Here is a 24568-nt window from a genome sequence, read left to right on the forward strand (position 1 = left end):
TAAAGTAGTCCTAAAACAAGCTTAAGATGACCAGAATAAAAAGTTGCCCAACTCTATGAAAGTATTACTATTTCATGGATCTAAGCCATATAGCCATGTTTCACGTATTAATTTGAAATAGCCACGTATCAATTTGAAATAAACTTTATATATCTATGCCTGTAAAGTATGGGTCAAGCACAAAATTTCCAATGACGTAGCTGACATATGTCTTTCACGCGAGTGACACGCTTGACACTTGACAGGAAATTATTTGATTGGTTGTAGAAAATGATTTCATTGGTTAAACCAAAGTGTTGAGATTCTCGAATAATACATTAGTTTTGAGTTAGAATTGATAGAGATCAGTCTTGTATTGATAGAGATCAGTTTTATATTTGTATTAAATCTAGTAGTAAATTTAAATATTTTTATTTGATATAGTTTACTATTGTAAATCCTGTACATTGCAGTGATTCCTAGTTTTTTAATTAAAGTTCTGTATTTGTTTTAAAAGGATCTTCACTTATTCAATCTCTAAGATAGTATTTAGATCTAGAGATATAAAATCCCCGGCATGTCACAGTAACTTCTTGCAACATTTGACATCCCAAGAAAGAGACTACAATTTTAGCACTCCTCAGCACTCCTCAGCACCTTCAACGAATTAGCACCTTCAGCACCTACATCAACAAGAAGAAGAACTCGTGCTATATTCTGGCACCCCAGACAATAGGGTTTGTTGGACTAGTCCGTTTCGTTTCTTTGATTACAAAGTATTGGGCCGGAAGTCGCTTTTTTCCCTATATATCTTTATATTTTTCAGTTCTCTTTTTAAATTAAACTGACATTATTATGCTATAATTTTAAGTGTACCTGATAGAGAAAAACATTCTGCACAAAAATACGGGTAGTTGGGATATAACCCGATAGAGGCTATAAAAAGAAAAGACCTGAAACTAGCGCGTGAAACTACACATTTACTGTACTTTATTTGATGAGTATTTTACCCAAGATCTGTTTTTTTTTTTTTTTAGGACTAGCTTATTTCATGTACCCGGCATTTTCCGATACACAATTTCATGCACAAAATAATTGTTGAAAAAAATTGTAGTGATTTTAAACTTTAAATGATTACTTAAAAAGGTGTTACTCTAATTAATTTTGAATATTCTTTTGTTATGAATGTCACTGTTTATTTTGTGTCTGTTCTAGTTTTTTAAATTTTTCTTGAGTATAATGGTTGTTTTTCTCCTAATGGGTATACCTGATTTCTCCAAGCAGCCTTTGTAAAATATTGGTCCTAAATAATGCTATGTTTATAAACGAAAAATCGCATGGCTGCATTATGATGAATGTACGTGTTAGTTCAATATATTTTATATTACTAGGTAACTATAAATAACCGCATAAATAGACGTAAGTTTAATTTTTTTTCTATTAGATAAAGTCATATGGCAAATTTTTGTTTATATCCTAATTCTAAAAAGGAATAATAATAGAATTATACAGTAAAAATAATCACTAAGTTTTTTCTTTTAATAGTTTTGAAAGTATAACTGAGTTTGTGTTTTTGCAGATGTACACAAGCTACACTATGAGTCAGTCCATCTCTTCTAATTGTTTAGAAATGAGTGTAAAAATGTAGGCTTCGATATTTTTAGCCTGAATTTAAGAAGTTACAAACTTCAAACAACTAATATATTGCCTCTTCCATAAAACTTTGTACTTAAAAAATAAATTTATCCAATGCTCGAAATCCTGCTTGTATACTTAGGCCCTATTTCAATCGATCCGGTATCAATGTATTAAGTAGCAATAACCCCGCAAAAAAAATTAAATGAAAGAAGATTGAGATATACATATACATTTGTGACGGTACGCACCGGTACGGGGTACCGGCACCTTTTTTCAATGTCGGGAAAAATGATTACTTTTCTTGTAATTCAACGTTAATTGTTAATTTATTATTAGTTGAAAGTTAGGCAATCTATCACTGAGTACCGGAGCCTCTTTTTTATTTTTACAAAAAAAAAAAGCACTTATATACTTTCAGCCGACATGCCGTATTATTAAAAACACCTCTGTGTGAACTTCTCAATCATCTAGAGTCTTAGACAGTCATTATTTTAGACTAGATTTAAGTAGAGTCTAGACCTAGATTTAGTAGGCCTACTATTATAAAAAAAATAATAATAATCAGTCATTATAGACATCATTAGCAATTTTATTATTAGGTCTAGGCATTGAAGAGTAAATCTATTAATAAACTATAATAGATCTAAGTCTAAGTACTAACTTATTAAATAAGTCATTATAAATAGAAGTATTATAATGAATATTGTATAGATCTAGATTGACTAGATTATAGATAGATCTATAGATAGATCTCTAGTTTAGTAGATTAAGTATAGAGTATAGTAAACGTATTACAGTATTATTAGATCTATGTCTTATGTCTATATCTAATAATTAAAAAACTTTAGTCTTTATTAATATCTAGACTTTTTTCTAATAAAAACTGACTATAGGCATAGCATAGGCTAGACTCGGCAATCTAGTCTCAAGATAGAATCTATACTATTACTAGATCTATTCGATTTTTATATATAGATCTAGACTAGAATTAGATTATAGATCTAAATATACTAATGGAGAGATGATATGAGGTGTTAGCTAATAGCGTTGCACAAGAAACAAACATGGGTTTTTCTAAACTCTAATACTTGGTATGTAATAGTAAAACAGCACCTACCTAAATAAATCATAACTAGCAATCAAAAACCTATATTTATTGTAGTATATATAGGTCTGTGGTTGTATTTTATATAGCCTTCGTAACTTCTTCTATAGAGAAATTACTTTTGTAATTTCTTTTACTGAAAATTGGGCTATTCGCGTCTGACACTTATATAATTTTTATGTTCAGCAACAAACCCTATTAGGAAAAGATCATTAAAGATCCTACGGACAATTTTTCTCATTTTCTTCAATTTACAGAACAAAATTCTTCAAGTTGGAATCTGAGATCTACTGTGTCATAAGGTCAGTTTACACATCGTTTTATCGATATCAAATCTAAAGTATAGATCTAAGATAGAGTCAATCATCTTGACATTGACTCTCTAGATCTACTTACTTATTATCGGCACAGTAGATAAACCAGTATTATTTAACTGGTGTTCATAAGTATAACACGACACTACTAGATATACAAGGAATAGTATTCAATTACTACACTTTATTATTTACAGTAACACCTCAGTAGAGAAAGAAAGTTTATTAGCCTGATACGGCATATTAACATATTATCTCTACTTTGTTGGCATGATACGGCACAATTGGTCTACGTTATATCTCCACGACTCCAGTAGTACTTCTACTGTCAAATAAAGTTTCTTCGCCTGATACGGCATAACTACGTAACATTTCGCTGATTATTCAAAGTTTAGCCGTGTGTCAAGGCATCATCATAAACTGTACAACATTTGTACATAAACTCAAGCTTATATATTTTTCAAGCAATAGATCTAATTATTTTAACATGTCTTCAAGACAACAATTATTAGAACTAATTGAGGTGGCAAAGTGATTCACACGAACAACGAACATGGGCTGAACATCAACTAGAATAAGAAAAACAAGAAATAGAATTAGAAGAAAAAAGCCGACAGGAAGAAAGAGAAAAAGAAGAAAAAAACGACAAGAAGAAAGAAAAAAAAAGACGACAGGAAGAAAGAGAATTTGAAAAACAAAAACTGGAAGTAGAAAAAGAATCCAATTAGAAGAAAAGAAACTCAATGACAGTCAAAACAGAAAAGAGTTCAATACAAATCAAGAAGGTATCACTGTATTCGACAGATACAAACTAATGTGTAAAATCGATTCCTTTCAAGAATCCAAAGACAATATCGATTCATATCTTTTACGATCCAGAAGAACAATGGTCCAGTTCACTTCTTGGTCTACTTACTGGCAAAGCAGTTGACATTTGTACTCAATTATCTTCCAATGAACGCAATACTTACAAAGACATTAAAGAAGCCTAACAACGCCAGTACGGTGCAACTCAAGATGTTTACAGAAAAAGTTTTACAGCGAAAGACCAAAACAAGAAGATGATCCACAAATATTCGTGTCAAACATGACATTGTGGTTTGATAGGTGGACATCTCTCTCAAAATAGACAATACTTATCAAGCACTAAGAGAACATTTAATAATTGACAGCATTACTCATGCTCATGCCGAATACATCCAGTCATACATCATAGAGAGAAGCTCTAAAGATATTCAAATTCTGACAAAGATAATAAGACAATACAAAGCTGCCTACCCAAACAAACCAGTCAAACCAGCTGCAGAAGAAAACTTTGTCTGTTTTTCAACTCCACATTATTCCAAGACTGAAAAAATATGCAAAAATTAAGGTCATCATGCTTCACAATGCCGAACCAAAATTATTGAATGCACATATTGTCACTTGAGAGGTCACCACGCCCATGAATCTAGAAAGAAACAATTTAACGCCCGAGATCAATACTTTGACAAGCCTACTTCAAGAAACCATAGATCCACTGACAGACATTATTACAGAAGCCACTCTCAAGATTCAAGACAACCACGTTATGCAAACAAGAAAAAGTTTTTACCAGAAACGATAACAATGTACATTCAACAATGACAGTTGTAACCAAGACAAAAGGTCTTAAATTTTACCCAGGTCTTGTGGGTAATTAGAAAGTGCAAGTATTACAAGTATTACGAGACACTGGAAGTACATCCAAAGTAATACATGAAAACTTTGTCAAGCCAAATCAACTCACAGCAACTTTATTGAAGCCACAGCATTTAATGGTACCGTTAGCAGACTGTCTGAAGCCCTGATACACATCACAACGCCATTTTTTTGTGGTTAAACTGAAGCTTTGGTTGCTCGCAACTTACCGGTAGATCTCATCATTGGTAATATTGAAAGAGTCCGAGACTGCACTCCACAATAACTCATGATTGGGCCAATACTATTGAACTAAACCAAGAATGCTATGCTGTCGTCACCATGTCAATGTCGCGACCACAAGAACATTTAGAAACTGAACAATTAAGCCAAAATGATTCAATGCAAATATCCAGACCATACAGAATGAAGCAGAAACAGTTACAACAGTTAACTGATAATACCAATGTACTGCAACAGTTCAAGCTTGACGAATTCAAGATCAAACAGAAATTAGACTTACACTGAAAAAAATGTACCAGAAAGCTCAATCAAACAAACTTCCAAAACTTGCAAATGAACTATATTTCAAAAATGGTCTTCTTATGAAAAATAGCAGCAACAGACATGAAACTGTACAACAAATTATTGTACCACTAAAGAACAGAAAATCAATATTGGCAGCAGGACATAATCTTCCACATGCAGGTCAAATGGGTGTAACCAGAACCAAGAGAGGATTCCTTCAAGAATTTTATTGGCCAAGCATCACCAAAGACGTCAAGAAATATGTAAGCTCATGCCATGCTTGCCATATGAAAGGCCCTAAAGACAATAGAATCCAAGCACAAATACAAGCAATGGAATTGACAGACAAGTCATTTCAAAAAGTATCAGTTTACTTGATAGGTCGATTGAATCAGCCAGAAACCACAAGTATGTCTTAGCTCTAGTTGACACCAGTACAAGATGGGCAGAAACAGTTCCTTTAGTTAACATATCTGCACTTGGCATTACCAGAGCTCTGTCAGAAATATTTTCCAGAACAGGTTTACCAGAAGTTATCTTATCTGACAGAGGCACACAATTCACTGCAGAAGTCACCAAAGCCTTCATGAACATGTACAACATCAAGATGAAGTTCACAACGCCTAACCACCACTAAGGAATGGTTTTTGCAAACGATTTAACGGTACTTTGAAGCGAATCATCTCCAAAATCGCTCACTACAATAACAAAATTGGAATTTTTCCTACCTGCAGCACTATTGGCTTATAGAGAAAGTCACCCAGAAACTACAGGATTTTCTCCTTTTGAGATGATTTATGGAGCCAATCCTCGAGGACCTATCTCAATTATCAAATAATCCATACTTCAACCAGATTCAACTCAACCAGACAGAAAAATTGCGTTCCAACATGTCCTGGATACCAGGAACATTGTCATCAAAGCATGTGAGCAAGCTAAAGAAGCTACAGCTGAAGCAAACAGAACTACTCAAACAAGAGTAAACGAAGGCAGAAGACTTAGACAATTTGAACCAGGAGACAAAGTTTGCTTACCAGACAAAAACAACAAATTATTCATCAAATGGCAAGGACCATTTCCTGTTTTCAGAAAAATTACAGATGTTGATTACGAAATTGACATTCACAATAAGAAGAAAGTATATCACATCAACATGTTGCAAAAATACAATGATGATACAGATGACATTACAATTCCAGAACAAACAGAAACAGTCATGTCATGCTTAGCAGTTATACCCGAAGAAGATGTAAATGACATGTCAGACATCAATGATCTTATAGTACCAGCTACACCTACAAAGCAGATCGAATCTTGGCAAGATATTAAAATTGATAACTAATCACTCAAAGAAAAGAAGAATTAACAAACATTCTTAAAAAACATTCAGAAATATTCACAGATGTTCCAGGCAAGACTTCAATTATTGAACACGAAATAATACTAACAGACAACAAGCCTGCAAAATTAAGTTCATACCCTTTACCAATACACTACATAGATTTTCTTCAACAAGAAATTAACCAACTTCTTGACCAGGGCATCATAGAACATTCAAATTCGACATATGCTGCGCCGATAGTACTTGTCAAACGACAACAAGCCTCCATGAATGTGTGTCGATTTCAGACAGCTAAACAAAATTACTCGCCTTGATTCCTATCCCATGCCCAACCCAGAAGACCTCATGTCAAACTGCTCTGAGGCAAAGTTTTTACCAAGTTAGACGTATCCAGAGGGTACTACCAGATAGTAATGAAAAAGGAATCCAAACCTTTTACCGCCTTCACAACAGCATTTGGTCTTTTCCAAATCAACTACATGCCATTTGGACTAGTCAATGCTAGCAGCACATTTAACAGAGCTATCCACAGGATATTGGGACAAAGCAAAGACACAGTCTCCTACATTGATGACATTGTAATGAAACAACAAATACTAGTATACCAATAATATGGCTTTATTCGACAAAATTAGACTACAGTAAACAGTGAATGAAACCAGCACGTCTCACATAACACTGATTAAATACTATACACACACACTGGACATGACCTTCTGACACGCTGGACGCACGCAGAAAATCAACTCAGTTACACTACAATCGCCCCGCCTAAAAGTTATAGGAATATAAACATGTAAATAATAGTGAAGAACAACGATATAGGACGCCTAAGTATCCCTACAAAATACTAACAGAGTTACTCTATTGAAAAGCATTGTATAACTATAAACAAACACGTTATATACTATAAAATTATCAGTCCCTAAGTGTCACATTATGCATACAAATATTAAGTTAGACCAGTAGAGAAAATAGTCTTGAATAATAATGTAATAAGTAATACAATACAAAAAGTCTAACTAGAAAAGCTATACACTATAAAATGATCAGTGCTAAGTGTGTCACCTACAGATACTGAGTTAGAACTTGTGATATGGAAAAATAAGTAAATAAATGTTAGACCGTATAATTAGGTCTGCTTGTTCTTGGTCTTAGGTTATATCTACCAGGACCAATACTGCCGTCGCTTTGAATTGGTGACTTCGGCAGTTCTCTAACTGGAGACTCAGCCCATGTATTTACATCTTCTTGATGTCCATTTTACCCCTGTTGTACATGTGTGTTAGGAGCAGCCATTGGTTCCAAAGTAGGCAACTGCATCTGTGTGATAGGGTTTGTCTTCGGCTCAAGGTCTTCATGTTCCATATGTTGGAAACCGGGAGTGCTTCAGTTTTTAAGGCCAGGGTTATAGCTGGGATTATAATTGGTCGTCCTGCTTGTTGCCACCCCTCTCTCGTGTAAAAATTCCTGCCCCTCTCTTGACATGAATGAGGTAGCTCTATCAGAGTGTACATAGTCAGGCATTCCGAAATGTCCAAATAAATTATCTAGACATCTGATTACTGTTGAAGCCTACATATCAGAACAGGAGTATGCAAACGGGAATCTTGAAAATTCGTCAACTATAGTTAGCAGGTATGTGTTCCGAGATGTAGAAGGGAGGGGTCCTTTGAAGTCCATACTTAGTCTCTGGAAAGGCAGCATCGCCGAGTTCCATTAGAATTACTGAAATATCTTGGTTTTACTTCGGCACAGATTCTGCACTGGTTGACAACCAGCCTGACATCTTCACAAGAGAAAGGTAAGTTTTTCGCTCGCACTAAATGCCATAGTCTTGTTACTCCCCGATGACATAGAGAGTCATGGACCAGTTTCAGTTCATTTCGACTCATAGCTGACACACAGATACGTTTCTAGAAAACGTATCAGCCGCTACATTGTGTTTGTCTGGTCTATACAAGACATCGTAGTGGAAACAGCTCAGTTCCAGTCTCCACCTTTGAATTTTCTCATTCTTTATTTTCCCTTTACTCTGTTTGTCATACATGAAGACCTCAGAACGTTGATCCGTGACAAGGGTAAAGCTATTTCCTACTAAGTAGTGGTGCCATTTCCTTAAAGATTCTACAATGGCGTAGGCTTCTTTTTCTATTGCTGAGTGCCGCCTTTCACTTTTGGAGAGTGTTTTTGAAAAGAACGCCACGGGGCGGCCATCCTGGTTGAGGGTGGCAGCTATTGCAACATCCGAAGCGTCTGTTTCAACCGTCAGAGGTCGAGTATAGTCGATGGTGAAGATGGCAGCTTTCTCCGCTCCTGCTTTAATTCGTTAAGGGCTGTCTTTACTGTTTCTGAAAGAGGGAACAACGTGTTATTTGCCAAAACATTTATTTGATTAGAAAAATTTGGGATCCACTGCGAGTAGTACGCCAACAATCCACGATTCGTTTTTGTGAGCGCATATCATGAGGTGGAGGAAGGTTTCTTAAATGGTGGAATCTGTCAGCGTCTGGCTTGAATAGGCCTTTAGAAATTTAGTATCCCAATAGGCAAACTTTGTCAGTGGCTATCGTACTTTTATCTTCATTAAATGTGATCCCATACTTTCTAGAAGCATCTAGAAATCTTTGCAGATTCTCATCGTGCGACTCTTTATCATGACCACATACCGTTACACTGTCCACGTATGCAAAGGTGTCCTGCAACTTTTCATTCTCAATAATTTAATTTATTGTTCTCTGAAAGCATGCAACTCCGTTGGTAACACCGAAAGGGATGCGACAGAACTGATAGAGTTTGCCATATGAATCAAATGCAGTAAACGGCCTTTCCCCAGTCTTGATTGGTATTTGATGGTAGGCACTTTTGAGGTCTAGAGTACTAAAAACGGAATAGTTGGATATCCGTTCTACCAGTTCATCGACTCGGGGCAGTAAGGGGAAGCAATTTATTGTTTGACTGTAATCAATGAGTATCCTTCTATTATGTCTCTCGTTTGTTGTCACAAGCACCAGGGCTGTCCAGGGAGACTTTGAGGGTTCAATGATTTTGACCGAGAGTTTTTCAAACTTAAGACTCAATAAATTTGTTATCACCTATTGAGTGCTTTCGGGACTTAGTAGCCACCGGTCTGCAGTCAGAAGTTAGATTACTAAATAGGTGTCACAATAATTGGTGGGCTAGATGTCACGTTGAAGATTATCTTGATCTGAACTGCACAACCAATGATCGTGATTGCCGAGTATCTAGAAATCGTCAGTCGATAAGATGATCATTTAGAAGTCGCTAGTTGATAAGATGATCATCTAGAAGTTGCCAGTTGATAAAAGGATCATCTAGAAGTTGCTAGTTGATAAGATGATCTAAGTATAATAAATATATATTCAATGAAGAAACTTCTCCTCGTCAAATACAAATACTTTAATTCAAAACTTGGAAAAGCTATTCACAATAGTTACAATGGCAAACTGTAATTAAATAAAACAGATAATATATATTTCTACTAGGTTAAATGATCTACACAATATAATAACTTATGTCTTCTTCCTTTGAATTCCAACTCGAGACTGGAGGCAATCTAGAATCTTCCCAGACTTTACGGCGTTACCACGTGACTAATATCTCTTTGTTGCATGGCCGACCAATCTGACCAATAAAATACAACTTAACATACAATAGTTAACATTTCTGACCAATTACAATTATTCTAATAAAAGGTTTCTGTATACTTGGATTTTCCCGAGCTAGCTGAAATCTTGCCGGCGAACCTTGAGCTAAATATAGACAATGCGTACGTGATAATAGGCTAGGTGTTTCGACTCATGCTGCTTTAAGACCACAGATGTGTAAGGGATTGCCTTTTCCCCCGTACGTAAGGTATGGTCAATTTCTTATGAAGACTTATGAAGTCTACGCCAAGTATTAACATAATCCAGCAAGTATAGAAAGTTTGACCTTTTCGTAATGTCCCTTGTTCTGGACATCGACAAATGTTTGTCTTAGTGTCTTTTCAGAAAGATGTGTAGTGGCCATGAATTTTCTGTTTGTAGAAGGTCGTACTGGCCATTTATTTCTCTTGACGATGGCTTTTGATATGTAGCTTTCACAGCTACCAGAGTCTATGAGAGCTTGCAACAACAACCCTTTGACGTTCACTTGGGCCGTAGACGATAAAACTTCCGATATAAAATCTAAAGCAAACTACAGTCACCAAAAGCGTAGCAAAGAGAGGTTAAAAATGTGTACCAGTGGCTGGGCACCATTAATAAAGTGCAGTAAATAGTCATCTGTCGAAATTGAAAAAGACTAAATATGGTTCAACAAAGATGGCTAAGACGGATTTTAGGAGTCAGTTATAGAGATCGGGTCTCAATCAAGGAAATCCTATGCCGAACTTTAAGTCGACCCCTTAGTAAGGTGGTAACAGAGCGTCGCATGAGGTTTGCGGGACATGTTCTCCGACAAAATGAATTATACATAATAGGAGTTGCGATGACATGGAGGCCATTATAAGGAAAGCGCAAAAATGGAAATCCCAGTATAACTTGGCGCCACACTTTCATGAAGAGGCTTCAGGCATTGCCAGTGACAGATTTTTGTGGAGGCAGCTTGACGCACAATACGCCGAGCGGCGCATGAGGAACTAAGTAAGTAAGAATAGCAGATTAGGTTTTTTGAAAAAAAAAAATTAATAGCAGGATAATGCACTGTAGATACATCAGAATATGCATTTTGTTGGCTTTTAATACCGGAAATAGTGTTTGGCGGCGGGGCTCCTCCCTGATCCCTACAATTTTTCCACAAACTCCATGAAGAACCTATTCTAGTGTACAGTAAATGTCTTCCGAAAGAATGAAGGGTCAGAATATATTATAGGTTTATTATATACACACACACATATTATATTATATATTTGGCGACGGGGGGGGGAGAAACAAAATCCCCCCCCCCGGAAAAAAACTGGCTGCGCCCTTGTATAATAGTATATATAAAATAAACATTTAAAACAAGTGAAACAAATAAAAAAGAAGCCTAAACAACAAGCTACCTATTGTTATAACTCTGCCATGCGCACCGCCATCTAAGCTAGAAGGTGCGCACTGTGATAAACTAGACTGAGAAGGATGTCAACATTAGGAAGAGAAATAAACATATATGTGCCTCGTTGAGTTGCCTCACTTAAGTTATTACAATTGGTGTCAGAAGTGGGATTATAGGCGACTCAACGAGAGGAGGTAGGATTTACAATGGCAGCTTTGAAACAATTAGACCAACTCTCATTAAAGAGCTAAGACAAGAGCTTCGGGACCGAGGTTTAAAATCCCTCGGTAGCAAGGAAACGCTCACGGCTCGTCTGCGGCAAGCCTTGATCAATGAAGAAAAAGATCCGGAGACCTACACATTTGAAATTGAACTTGAGATTGTTGAGTTCATTGGCAAGATCCAGGACTTTGTGGATGCATTTGATAACAACTGAACATGATAGGGAACATCATGGGAAACATGAGCAGGGACATAATGTTGAACAAAGTAGACGAAAGTGTATTGCAAGTAGAAGGCCAAATAGACCAAAGTGATAAAATGGTGTCGCAAGCAAAAGGAGGAATAAACTCGTTAGGAACAGTTGCCTGGTCAGGACTGCACAAACAGTGGTGATGGAGGCGCTGGGGATTGGAGCGCTGTCTGTGACTGTGTTGTGGACAAGTCTGGCGGGGATAACTTTCAGGGCGAGAAACGTGACAACGATTGCTACAACGATCTCAATGGGATATACAGAATTGAAAGAAAAGAAACAAATGAAGAAACTAGAGAAGTCTGTTATGTGCTTGAAACTCTTGTTCCTGGTATACCTACAACGAGCCGGACAGATCAAGACAACGCTGGGTCTGCGTCCAAGCTTGCTGCTGTTGACCTTAAAGACCTCTGTTTATCTTTCGGTACCTTTGATGAGAACTGAAGCCATGAAAGCCTCAAGACCGTTTCTGATTCCTTGCCTTGGATGTCGTCGAGTGAAATTGCGAATACGGGCCACAATAATGGCTGAAACAGAAACAACGATTTTGACTTTGTATAAGAGAGAACTCAATGCTTGGCAACTGCATCCAGGGCCTATGGAATATTGCAAAGAGTTTTAGTGAATTGCCACTAGATAAAAAAAAAACATGATGAAAAAGATGTTAGGCTCTTAAATTGTGGTCACAGGCGGCCAAATAGCATTGCGCGGGGCCCTGAGCGAATGTCAAATGCGGGGCCCTGCGCTGTAAGGGTAGACTAGATATTGTAGATATATCATACCATGTTAGGCTAACGGGATCGTCCGCCACTAACACTGAAGAGTATGTTTTTTACCAAACATACTATATTCGTAATTACTGTACTATTTGCATTTGAACTACATAAATTCGAAATGCTTAACTTCTGAATTTGATAAGTCAACAAAATGCTACGTAAAAGACATCTTCTCTTTGTTGCTAACATCAATCGTGCAATCAAGAATGACGGAAAAATATACCATCAGGTCCATAATCTCGTCTTGAATCATATATCCGAGGTACTGGTCGTGAGCTTCAGCGTTTTAATTCGTCGAAGTTCTTGCATGGTTATTTCAATTTTGTCAAGCATTTCAACCAAGCCTCAAAACTGGTCATTGTTCGGCGCATAAAGTTTCTCTGTTCTCCCACTAAATGCGCTTTTTTTATGCCAAGGTGAACTGTTAAACAGTAATAGCCGCATATAATGTAAAGATGTTGTCCTAATCGAAACTAAAAAGTATTTCGAAACCAAAAATGTCATGTTAAGAGTTTAAAAAGGTAATTGGTATCATATAAATGCTCAGTAATATTGAGCAACAAGTCCTAATTTATGAGAACTGGTCTGGTTTTCAAACCTGACGGTGACAAATGAATCTCCTATCGCGGGGCCCCCCTTAGGCTCGGGGCCTGGGGCGGTTGCCACCCCCTAAGACCGCTACTGCTTGTTGTAAACTGAAGTTCTCTGGATTTTTAAAGGGGTTTGTTATTTATCGTTTTGTTAAGCTCTTAAATACAATTTTGAAATTATTTTTTTTTAAGAAACATGAAGATTCAACGGTTGGCGATGACTTAAAGCAGGCTAAAAAATATTTTTTATGGCAGGCATCTGCATATGAATGTTTCAGTAAAATTCCAAACTTTGGTTGAAAATGCAATTATGCTTTAGCTATCCCGTCAACATAAATGGTTAACCTAGATTTAGTGTGTAACAAACTTAATGAATAAGTATAGAAATAGGCTGGATATAGCCACTAGATGAAACTTTCGCCTTGCTTTGACTAATTTAAAGCTTGAAATTTCTAACATTGTCAGACTGCAGGAGGCACGGGGTTCCAATTTGCTTAATTTCATTTTGTAGTAAATTCAGCAATAATAATGTTTATATTAAAAATAAAACTAAATTTACAATTAAACCTAAAAACAGTTGGCCCTAATATTCAACTATTCATAACAATGAGATTAATTTTTGTGTAATCACTTCAAAATTATTTGATATAATTTTGTTATAATGATAAAATAGGCAATGCCTTCAATTCCGAAGATTAAGGCTGAGTGCAGTGTTTCACATAACTACGCAAAACCAGTTGCAATTTGCATATTATCCCGAGTTTTGAGCAGATAAAGCTTTAAGTTTTCTTTATGTCTTTTGAGCCTGTCTTCAATAATAGCTTTTCTTTGAGTCTTAAATGTTTGTCCCGTAGCTTTTGTGAGAGCTCTCCTATTGCCTCTCTCAGAGGCCATCTGCTGCCAGAGAATGCTGCCAGGTACCTTAGTCTATGCCAGTAAGGGCGAAATGGCGACTGAGTGGATCTTTATTGCGCTTACGGGAGGCATATCAGTAACTCCATCCTACTCTAAGCTCGCCAAAGAAGATCGCCTTTGGCATGCGGTCGTCTTCCATGCTGGATAAGTGTTATTGACAGCAAAGCAATTAATAAATAGATGATATTTTGTTCATATATGCCTTCTCACGATTCTTTGTAAGTGTTTTTCCTAGAGGGGGGCGCTGACGGACTTTGTAATAGAAAAAATACAAAAAGGGGGCGGTAGGCCAAAAAAAGGTTGAAGACCACTGATATAAGCTGTCAAATTTCTAGGAAAATCGTTAGAGCTGTTTCGCGTTCTGCCACCCTGACAGGTTTTAGGTTCCACCCATGAAGAGCTTGCAAGCTAATAAGAGGAATTGTAAAAAAAATTACATTACTTTGGCTAATTTTTAGAAATATTAAAAACTTAACACAGGTTTAATAGAAAGCTTTCGATTTTCCGCGCATAGATTTTGAAGCTTCAAAAACGTTTTGCTTTGTCAACACATTTGTTGTATTATTTGAATGACTTTGATGGATCACCTTTGTCAAAGACCCACTTAGTTGGTAGTTGTGGAGAAGGCTATATTTCAATTAATCAATTCATATCTTTATAAAACTTTTATTAAATCATCAAACGTTTCACTTACTTGTCTTTCATAGAACTCATGTTATATGTCTCAATCCCTTCAATAAAATCAATATTCATACTTTCAGATGATGTTGACACACCACGAACTATGTATTGATTACTATTTAAAATTGATTTCGCTACCAAATTACCAACAATATGGTTAATGCCAAAAACAACAACTATTTTTTTAGACATTCTATCAAAGGAAAACTGTTCTTCTTATGTTGAATGAAATGCCGCAATGGCTAATTTTAAAAGACTTGGGCAGAAATATAGACTTGTACTTGAAAGGAGCTTTTTCAAGAATATAAAAATCAATAGAGGTGTTAAGCAATCTGTTCAGTATAAGCTCTTAGAACAGGAATTCTAAATATGTGGGTCACGACCCCATTAGTGGGTCAAATGACGATTTGATTTTCCAGGGGTCTCCAATGACAATAGACATTGTAGACAATTATTCATGGGTAGTTCTTTTTTTTTTTCCTTTTAACTAAAATTGTCAATTCGATTATTAATTTTCAAAAGAACTAAATTAGATTAAAAAAAAATGAATCAGAATCATTGCAAACATTTAATTTTCTCAGGATAAATAATTCTTAACATTTTAAATTGCTGTCCATTAAACGCCGTAGCAAAACGCAACGTTACGACATTGCAGAATCAAAGAAATAAATTCTATGGTGAAACATTAGGCACGTAATTGAAAAGCACATTTTTGTAAACTGACTACTACGTCTTGATTGAAATTAGTATTTTTCAACACATGAGTCCCACAAACATGGATCTCAAACAAAAGAATTTTAAGAAAAGAAAATATAATGAGTATGCTTTATGATGTGATTTTAATTCAATGGTTAAAACAGAAATTGACAAACCCTATGCGACATTTGTAACGACGGTCTATTTTTACAAATCAAAATATGTGAAGCCGAACGAACTGATAAACGTCATTTTCATATAGTAGTTAAGTTAAGACGACTGCTGCTCTAAACCAAACATAACAGCCTAAAACACTTCTTATGTGGTGGGCCTCAGAATTGCCAGAGTGTAAAATCTAATCGAGTTATGATTAGAGTCGAATTTAATAGATCTACTAAATTATTACAATATCCTTATCTAATGACACCGATTTTATTTCTAATGTCTGCAAAGATACTCTGCATTAAGGTCTAGATTTCAGAATGAGTCCCCAAAAGTGATCGTAACTGCAACGAAAATTACAAGTTACAAACAAAAAAAAACGATATTAGTGCTTTCAATTTTGAGTGTTTTAAAACAGTGGACTGTTTTCAAAACGTTGTAATTAGGATACCGGTATAGCTTTGGCTATGTATATCTGATATTAACATTATGTTTATGATTTTATGACATTAGCAAAAACACATGATTTTACGTTTGGGGATCGATGCAATTTTTTTAAAGCAGGCGAGAAACTGACAAGCAAATTAAAAAAAAAATTAAAATACAAAAAGCTTATCTAAGAAGAACCCCCCCCCCCCCAAAAAAAAAAAACAAAAAAAAAAAAACGTATATCTCAATTAACACAAATTGATTGGGGGCGTGGTGGTTTAATAGTAATATATATCAGAGAATTTTTAAAAAGTAGTGTTTCTCTATCTTCGGCAAAAAAAAAAAAAGTCACGTTGGTGGCTTCTCTTGATAGCTTTCAATACTCCCAAAGTGAGATTAGGGGCTAAGCTCCGACGCCAAGCGTTTTCTTACATTCATCCCTGCAGAAACGCATTCTCCTGACATCTACCGCTCATTATTCATCCTTTTAAAATAGGCAGGTCAAATTTAGTAAAGTAACGTGGTGGGAAGAGCGATCCTGAATTCCGACTAACAATCGATGCACAAGTTACATAATATTTATTAGGTGTATTTATAGTAGGCCTAATATTTTCTTAATGCTAGGCGACACCTCTTGTAGTCGACCTGTTTTGGTCAGCATAAATATTATATTACAAACGATTTGTTCCTTGAACAGATAAGATATCCTAAAGATTTATTTTAAGGCTTTGAAGGTCGCTGCCCAAAAAAAAATGTCATCGAAAAATAATATTTAAAAAAAATAAAAAAATTCATTTGTAAGTGATAAATCTTTAATGCACCTGTTTGTAACTTCGTTTTGTTACGGAACTATAATTCAAAGCTCTGGAAAAAAATCGGAAGAGGGGGGAAAAATTAAGTAGTTCAATGGTCTTTTTTGCGCGGACGCGTTTCGTTACTTGGATGGACCGGAAGTACATTTTTCCTTATATATCTTATGCATTTTTCAGTTCTTTTTTTAAATTTAACTAACATTATTAGGCTGTAAATTTAAGTGCACCTGATAGAGAAACAAATTCTGCACAAAAATACGAAGAGTTGGGATCAAACTCGATAGAAGCTATAAAAAGAAAAGACCTGAAACAAACGTGTGAAACTACACATTTACATACTTTATTTGATGATTCTTTTACCAAAATCTGTGTATCGTTTTAGGACTATCTTATTTCAAGTACCCGGCATATTCCGATACACAATTTTACAGACAAAATTAATTATAGAAATAAAAAATTGTAGTTATTTTTAACATTTTAACGACTTTTAAAAGGTATTTTAAAAAGTGTTAGTGTAATCAATTGTGAATGTTCGTTTTTTTTCATTAATCATACTGTCTATTTTGTGTCTGTTCTAGTTTCTTAATGTTTTCTTGCGATAAGGGGTCGTGTTCTCTCCTAGCAGTCGTTGTGAGACATTGGTTCATAATAATGCTAAGCTTATGAATATAAAAAAAAAAATCGCAAGTGAATGTATGAATGAAATTGAAGTTATTTAGTGAAGTCCATTAATTATAGTTGCTTTGAAAAATTGATCTCACACAAGTCTAGATTTACTATTAGAATATAAATCTACATTATAAATATAGTAGAAATAGAATCTAAGATAATTATAATTTACTCTAGACTGTAACTCTAGGCAGTCTACATCTAGAGTCTTAGTTTACTATGACAGGGAAGAATGGAGAAAGACGGTAGACAGATCTTGTGTGGTGCCCCAACGGTCTAAGGGATAGGTGAATGTGAAGTTAAATGTGAACCTTGCCTAACTGATATTAATGAATGATTATCTAATTGATATAATTGTTTTGTAAAGACCGATTTCTCATTCAAAGCCTCAATAAATATATATCTTCCCTGAATTTTTTTTTCCCTTTAGCTAAGTGTTTCAGTTGTTATAAGCCACGTCATAGTTCACGTCTATAATATGAAATACTACTTTTTACTTGTATTAAATTAAAGTCCACGTATGCATACCAAATAGATTTTTTCTCTTTAAAAAAAAAAAAAACACTTTTCCTTTTAGGTATGTATTTCAGTTGTTGTATGTCACGTCATAGTTCACGTCTATAATATGAAATACTGCTTATTACTTGTTGTATTAAATTAAGGTCCACTTGTATGCATACCAAATAGATTTTTTCTCTTTAAAAAAAAATAAAAAATCTCCCTTTAGGTATGTATCTCAGTTGTTCCATGTCGCGTCATAGTTCACGTCTATAATATGAAATACTGCTTATTACTTGTTGTATTAAATTAAGGTCCACTTGTATGCATACCAAATAGATTTTTTCTCTTTAAAAAAAAATAAAAAAATCTCCCTTTAGGTATGTATCTCACTTGTTCAATGTCGCGACGGTCATAGTTCACGTCTATAATATGAAATACCGGTACTGCTTATTACTTGTTGTATTAAATTAAAGTCCACTTGTACGAATATTAAATAGATTTTTTCTCTTTAAGAAAAAAGTATAAACATTTTTTTTGTAAATATAGGTAGTTTGTAGAACTGAGATTACTTAACTTAGTAATACAATTTTTAAAAAATAATTTTTGGACAAAAAAAAATCTAACCCGTTTGCATAATTTAAAATATATCCCATACTAAATAGTCTACCGTGTTTGTTACTATTAATAGTGAATAGTTGTAAAAATGGTATATTTTTATGAAAAAAAAACTGCTTGCATAGTTGATTTTTTAAAAATTGTTTTTTTCTTTCAGAAAAGAAAAAAGTAGCCGTTGCATCAGAACTTTAAATGGTGTAAAATATCATGATGTCGAACGGACGGACAGACAGACCACACAAATCTAATAGCCCCTTTCGGGGACGGCTAAAAATTTGGGCTATTCGCGTCTGATGCATATATAATTTTTACGTTCAGCAACATAACCCATTAGATTCTACTCTAAATTTTGTGTATTTTTAGGATTCTTGTCTAAATTGTGAGTTATAGTCCCAATAGAAAAAAAATTTAGACTGAGTAAAGGTTGGAAAAGACGACTTGTAAAAAATTTTAAAAAATACTTCGGTTCAATTGTTATTCTTATACTTTAAAATTTCTGGTGACTGATATATGGATAGTCTTATATTGAAGAGGGGATTTTTATCTTTTCATTTCGGAGGGGTTTTAAAATCTAAATCTTCCTTAGCTATGAACTTGGAATTTGGGGATTGTCGTTTGTATTATTATTTTTGTTTTTGTTTTATAGAAGAGGGGGATTTACCTGCAAAACCCCTGGCAGGGATTTTAAACTCGAAGCCCCCTTGGCTGCGCTGGGGAAAGTGATGGCTTAGTGTTAAAATCTCTCCTAAAATTAACAAAATCAAAGCAAAAAATCAGTCCCTAAATTCCATTTTGTTTCGGGGGGGGGGGGATTTTAACCCCACTCCCTCTGGCTACGCCCATGCTTCTTTTACTTTAACTTTTTAGAAGAACATGTAGATAATGTTTCCTTAGAATCAGAAATTTCAATAATTTCAATAGAAATACAGTTATTTGTATTAATATATATTTGGATTTTAATATGTATAATTTGTGGGAACACACCTGATTTCTTTACGTGTTCACTGGACGTATAAAACACTCACGTGGGTCGCATGTGGCCCGTCCGTAATTAGCCTATCCCTGCTCTAGATGTAGATCTAGTTCTAGATGCCTATGAACGAAGTGCCAACAAATAATAAAACAATTGCAATCATACAAAGTAGCTCTAACCTAATCGTGCTGACGGTGCTAAAATACAAACTCGATACCCGTCTTGACCTGAAATTTGTTTTTATAATTTTTTTTTATATTCAATTTTATGTATGTGAGGGTTTGAAATGCTTTTTCTTGTTTTACTCTAGCTATCTTGCAATTCTTATTACTGATTTCGTACATAATTCGTACCTCTCTTTATCTTAGCGCGTTCTTTTGCTATATATTTCATGTCCATACATAATTTATTATGACTAATTGATATAAAAGTGGTCCGTTTTTCAATTGATTCATGTATTGTAATGGAACTGTGAATAATTGAGCATAGTTCCAATTCGATCCAAAATAAAAAGTGGGAGAAATAACGTGTACAAAGTGATTTAATATAAGCTTTGTAACAAGTCTGAGAACCGCTGTCTATGTAAGCTACACGCATTAATAAGCAACAATCAGGCCTAATTTAAATTTGCCGGTTTCGTTGTGACGATCTGGAAACTACACAGCCTTAGAAATACTAAATCAATGAACTGTTGAATTCAAGTTCAGCAAATAGTCAATCCAGTTATCGATTCATTTTTTAGCGTAGAATACATAGATAAAGGCGGACAACTGTAGACATGACCTACAATGAGCATATTTTTAGCGGCCCCCGAAAGGGGTATAGCCGCTATAAGTTTTGTTTCGTCTGTTCGTCTGTCGGTTTAGGTCTCATAAACTAGAAAAGAAAATGAAAATCGTACATCATGATATTTTAGACCTTTCAAACTTCTGATGCAACGGTTAATTTTTTCTTTTCCAAAAGATTTAATATTTTAATATTTAAAATTAACTATGCAAGCAGATTTTTAATTACAAATACACCAATGTTAAAAGAAAAACTTCATTTTTTTAAAATGAACTACGCAAGCAGATTCCTTCATAGAAAGTACACCATTTAAAAAAAAATAAATTTAGTGGAGGTAAGTTTTTATTTTAAAAAGGTCACAGAACCATTTAACTTTTAAAATTAACAATGCAAGTAATTTTTTTCATAAAAAATACACCACTTTCAAAAGAAAACTTTAGTGGAGGTGAGTTTTTTTTTAAAAAGGTCACAGAACCATTTAATTTTTAAAAATTAACAATGCAAGAAGATTTTTAATTTAAAAAAAAACACCACTTGTAAAAAACTTTAGGGGAGGTAAGTTTTTATTTTAAATGGTGACTGAACCTTTTATTTTTAAAATTAACTATGCAATCGGATTTTCAAGAAATTACACCACTTCTAAAAGAAAACATTTAGGGCATGAAATTTGTTTCAAAAAAGGTCACAGAACCATTCAATTTTTTTAATTAACTATGCAACTTTGCAAGCAGATTTTTCATAAAAAATACACCTCTTTGAAAAAAAACTTTAGGGAAGGTAACTTTTTTTAAAAAGGACTACAACCATTATAACTTTTAAACTGACTATGGCAAGCAGATTTAAAAAAAAAAAGAAAAACAATAGCGGAGGTAAATTTAAAAAAAAAAAAAAAGGGTCCAAGAACCAATTAAATTTGTAAAATAACTATGCAAGCAAATTTTTTTTTTATTTAAAAAAATACATATTTAATTTTGCAAGTAGAATTTTCATAGAAATAACACCACTTGTAAAAGAGAAACTTTGGGGGTTGTATGTTTTTATTTTAAATGGTCATGAAACCATTTAATTTTAAAAGTAACTTTGCAAGCGGATTTGAAAGAAAATACACCACTTCTAAAAGAAAAATTATAGGGAAGGTACGTTTTTTTCATAAACATTCACAGAACTATTCAATTTTTAAATAAACTATGCAAGCAGATTTATCATAAAAAAATACACCACTTCCAAAAGAAAAATTTTATCAAGGTTTTTTTTTTTTTTCAAAAGGTCACAGAAACATGTAATTTTTAAATTAACTATGCAAGCAATATTTTAGTTATAAATACACTAATTTTAAAGGGAAAAATAAGGGCAGGTAATTTTCTTTACAAAAAGGTCATAGAACCATTAAATATTTAAAATTAACTATGCAAGCAGATTTTAAGGAAAAAAAACACTTTTATAAGAAAAACTTTAGGGGAGGTAAGTTGTTTTTCAAAAGGTCACAGAACCATTTAATATTGAAAATTAACTATGCAAGCAGATTTTTAGTTAAAAATACACAAATTTTAAAGAAAAAAAATTAGGGGAGGTAATTAAAAAGAAAGAATGCCGTAGAAACATATAACACTTTTATAAGAAAAACTTTAGGGGAGGTAAGTTGTTTTTCAAAAGGTCACAGAACCATTTAATATTTAAAATTAACTATGCAAGCAGATTTTAGTTAAAAATACACAAATTTTAAAGAAAAAAATTAGGGGAGGTAATTAAAAGAAAGCCGTAGAAACATATAATTTTTAATTATTTATTTAAGCTGGTTATCCATAAATAATGCACTAATTTTTAAAGAAAATTTTTGTGAAGTTATTTTTTTTTTTAAAAAAGGTAACATAATTTTTCTTAGTAAACCACAGATTCGGATTCTAAGAAAAAAAAAACACCATTTTAAAAAAAAACTTATGGGGAGGTAGGTTTTTTTTTCTTTTCAAAAGGTCACAGAACCATTTTATATTTGAAATTAGCTATGCAAGCAGATTAAACAAAAAAAATTCACCGATTTGAAAGAAAAACTTTAGGGGAGGTAAGTTTTATTTTATTAGGTAACAAAACCATTTAATTTTTTTATTTAACTACGCAAGCAAATTTTTTTTTCATAAAAATACAACACTTTTAAAAGATAAACTTTAGTGGAGATAATTTAAAAAAAAAACAAACAAGAAAAACTAAAAAAAACTTTTTTTTTTTTTCTTTAGGATACCTCAGCTTTTTTAGCTTTTGACTTCAGTTGTCGAGCTGTTTACATCCTAGGAATTCTTGGGCTTTTGCCTCTTTTCTTTGCCTCTTTTTTGGGTATTTCATTCACCTCTTTTCTGGGCTTTAGCCTCTTTTCTGGGCCTCCCTTTTTTTTTTTTTTTAAAATAAGATTTTATTCAAAAGAAAAGACATAATATATTATTTTATATCACTAATAATACAAAGAATATTTAATAAAAAACAAAATTTTGTGAAGGCATAGTTTCAAAAGCGCAATTCATGATTTTCATCATGGACATCGAGTAGACTTTTTAAAGAAAACACATAACATATTAATTTATATTAGTAATAATACAAAGAAAACCTATTTAACTTTTAAAATTAATAATTCAAGCAGGATTAAAAAAAAAATTACATGTATTTCAACATTTTAGGGGAGGTATGTTTGTTTTTAAAAAAGGTCACAAAACTATTTAATTTTTTCATAGAAATAACACCACTTGTAAAAGAGAAACTTTAGGGGTAGTATGTTCTTATTTTAGTTGGTCATGGAACCATTTCAATTCAAAGTAACTTTGCAAGCGGATTTAAAAGAAAATACAGCACTTCTAAAAGAAAAGTTTTGGGTCAGGTACGTTTTTTTTTCAAAAAAAGTTACAGAACCATTCAATTTTTTAAATTAACTATGCAAGCAGATCTATCATAAAAAATACACCACTTCTAAAAGAAAATTTTTAGCAAAGGTATGTTTTTTTTTAAAATGTACAGAAACATTTAAATTTTAGTTACACCAATTTTAAAGGTAAAAATAAGGGCAGGTAATTTAAAAAAAAAAGGGTCACAAAAACATTAAAATTTTTAAAATTAACTGCAAGCAGATTTATCATAAAAATACATCACTTCTAAAAGAAATTTTTTATTAATGGTAAAGTTATTTAAAATTTTCTCAGAATCATTTATTCTTACGAATGAACTATGCAAGCAGATTTTTTTCAAAAAAAGAAAATCTTTATTGGAGATAATTTTTTGAAAAGTTCAAAGAAACATTTAGTTTTTTAAATTTACTATGCAAGCAGATTTTTAGTTAAAAATAGACGAATTTTAAAGAAAAAAATTAGGGGAGGTAATTTTTTATTTAATAGGTCGTAGAACTATATAATTTTTTATTAATTATCCAAGCAGGTTATCCATAAATAATACACCAATTTTCATAGAAAATTTTTTGTGAAACTATGGAACCAGATTTTAATTAAAAAAAAAATACACCATTTTTTTAAAGAAAAACTTAAGGGGAGGTAATTTTTTTTCAGAACATCACAGAAGCATTTAATCTTTTTAATTAACTATGCAAGCAGATTCATCATAAAAAATACACCACTTCTAAAAGAAGATGTTTATTAAAGGTAAGTTTTTTTTAAAAAAGGTCACAGAACCATTCTATCTTTAGTTGTTTTTAAAAAAGGTCACAGAACCATTCTATCTTTACAATGAACAATGCAAGAAGATTTTTTTTCCAAAAAAGTACATCACTCTTATAAGTAAATCTTAAGGGGAGGTATTTTTTTGAAAAAGGTCACAGAAACATTTAATTTTATAAACTATGCAAGCAGATTTTTAGTTAAAAATACACCAATTTTAAAGGAAAAAATTAGGG

General features: G+C 33.4%; 1 protein-coding gene across 1 annotated transcript in view; it reads right to left on the minus strand.

The window, feature by feature from the left end:
• Positions 1–15340, minus strand: part of LOC106065917 (nmrA-like family domain-containing protein 1) — a 48998-nt gene extending 33658 nt beyond the window's left edge. Inside the window, exon 1 of the mRNA XM_056041023.1 lies at positions 15053–15340. Coding sequence (XP_055896998.1) covers positions 15053–15231 — 179 coding nt within the window. The 5' untranslated portion in view covers positions 15232–15340. The remainder of the gene's footprint in view (positions 1–15052) is intronic.
• Positions 15341–24568: the final 9228 nt, after the last annotated feature.

The sequence above is a fragment of the Biomphalaria glabrata genome, chromosome 9 (genome assembly GCF_947242115.1).
Source record: "Biomphalaria glabrata chromosome 9, xgBioGlab47.1, whole genome shotgun sequence".
Taxonomy (NCBI): Eukaryota; Metazoa; Mollusca; class Gastropoda; family Planorbidae; genus Biomphalaria; species Biomphalaria glabrata.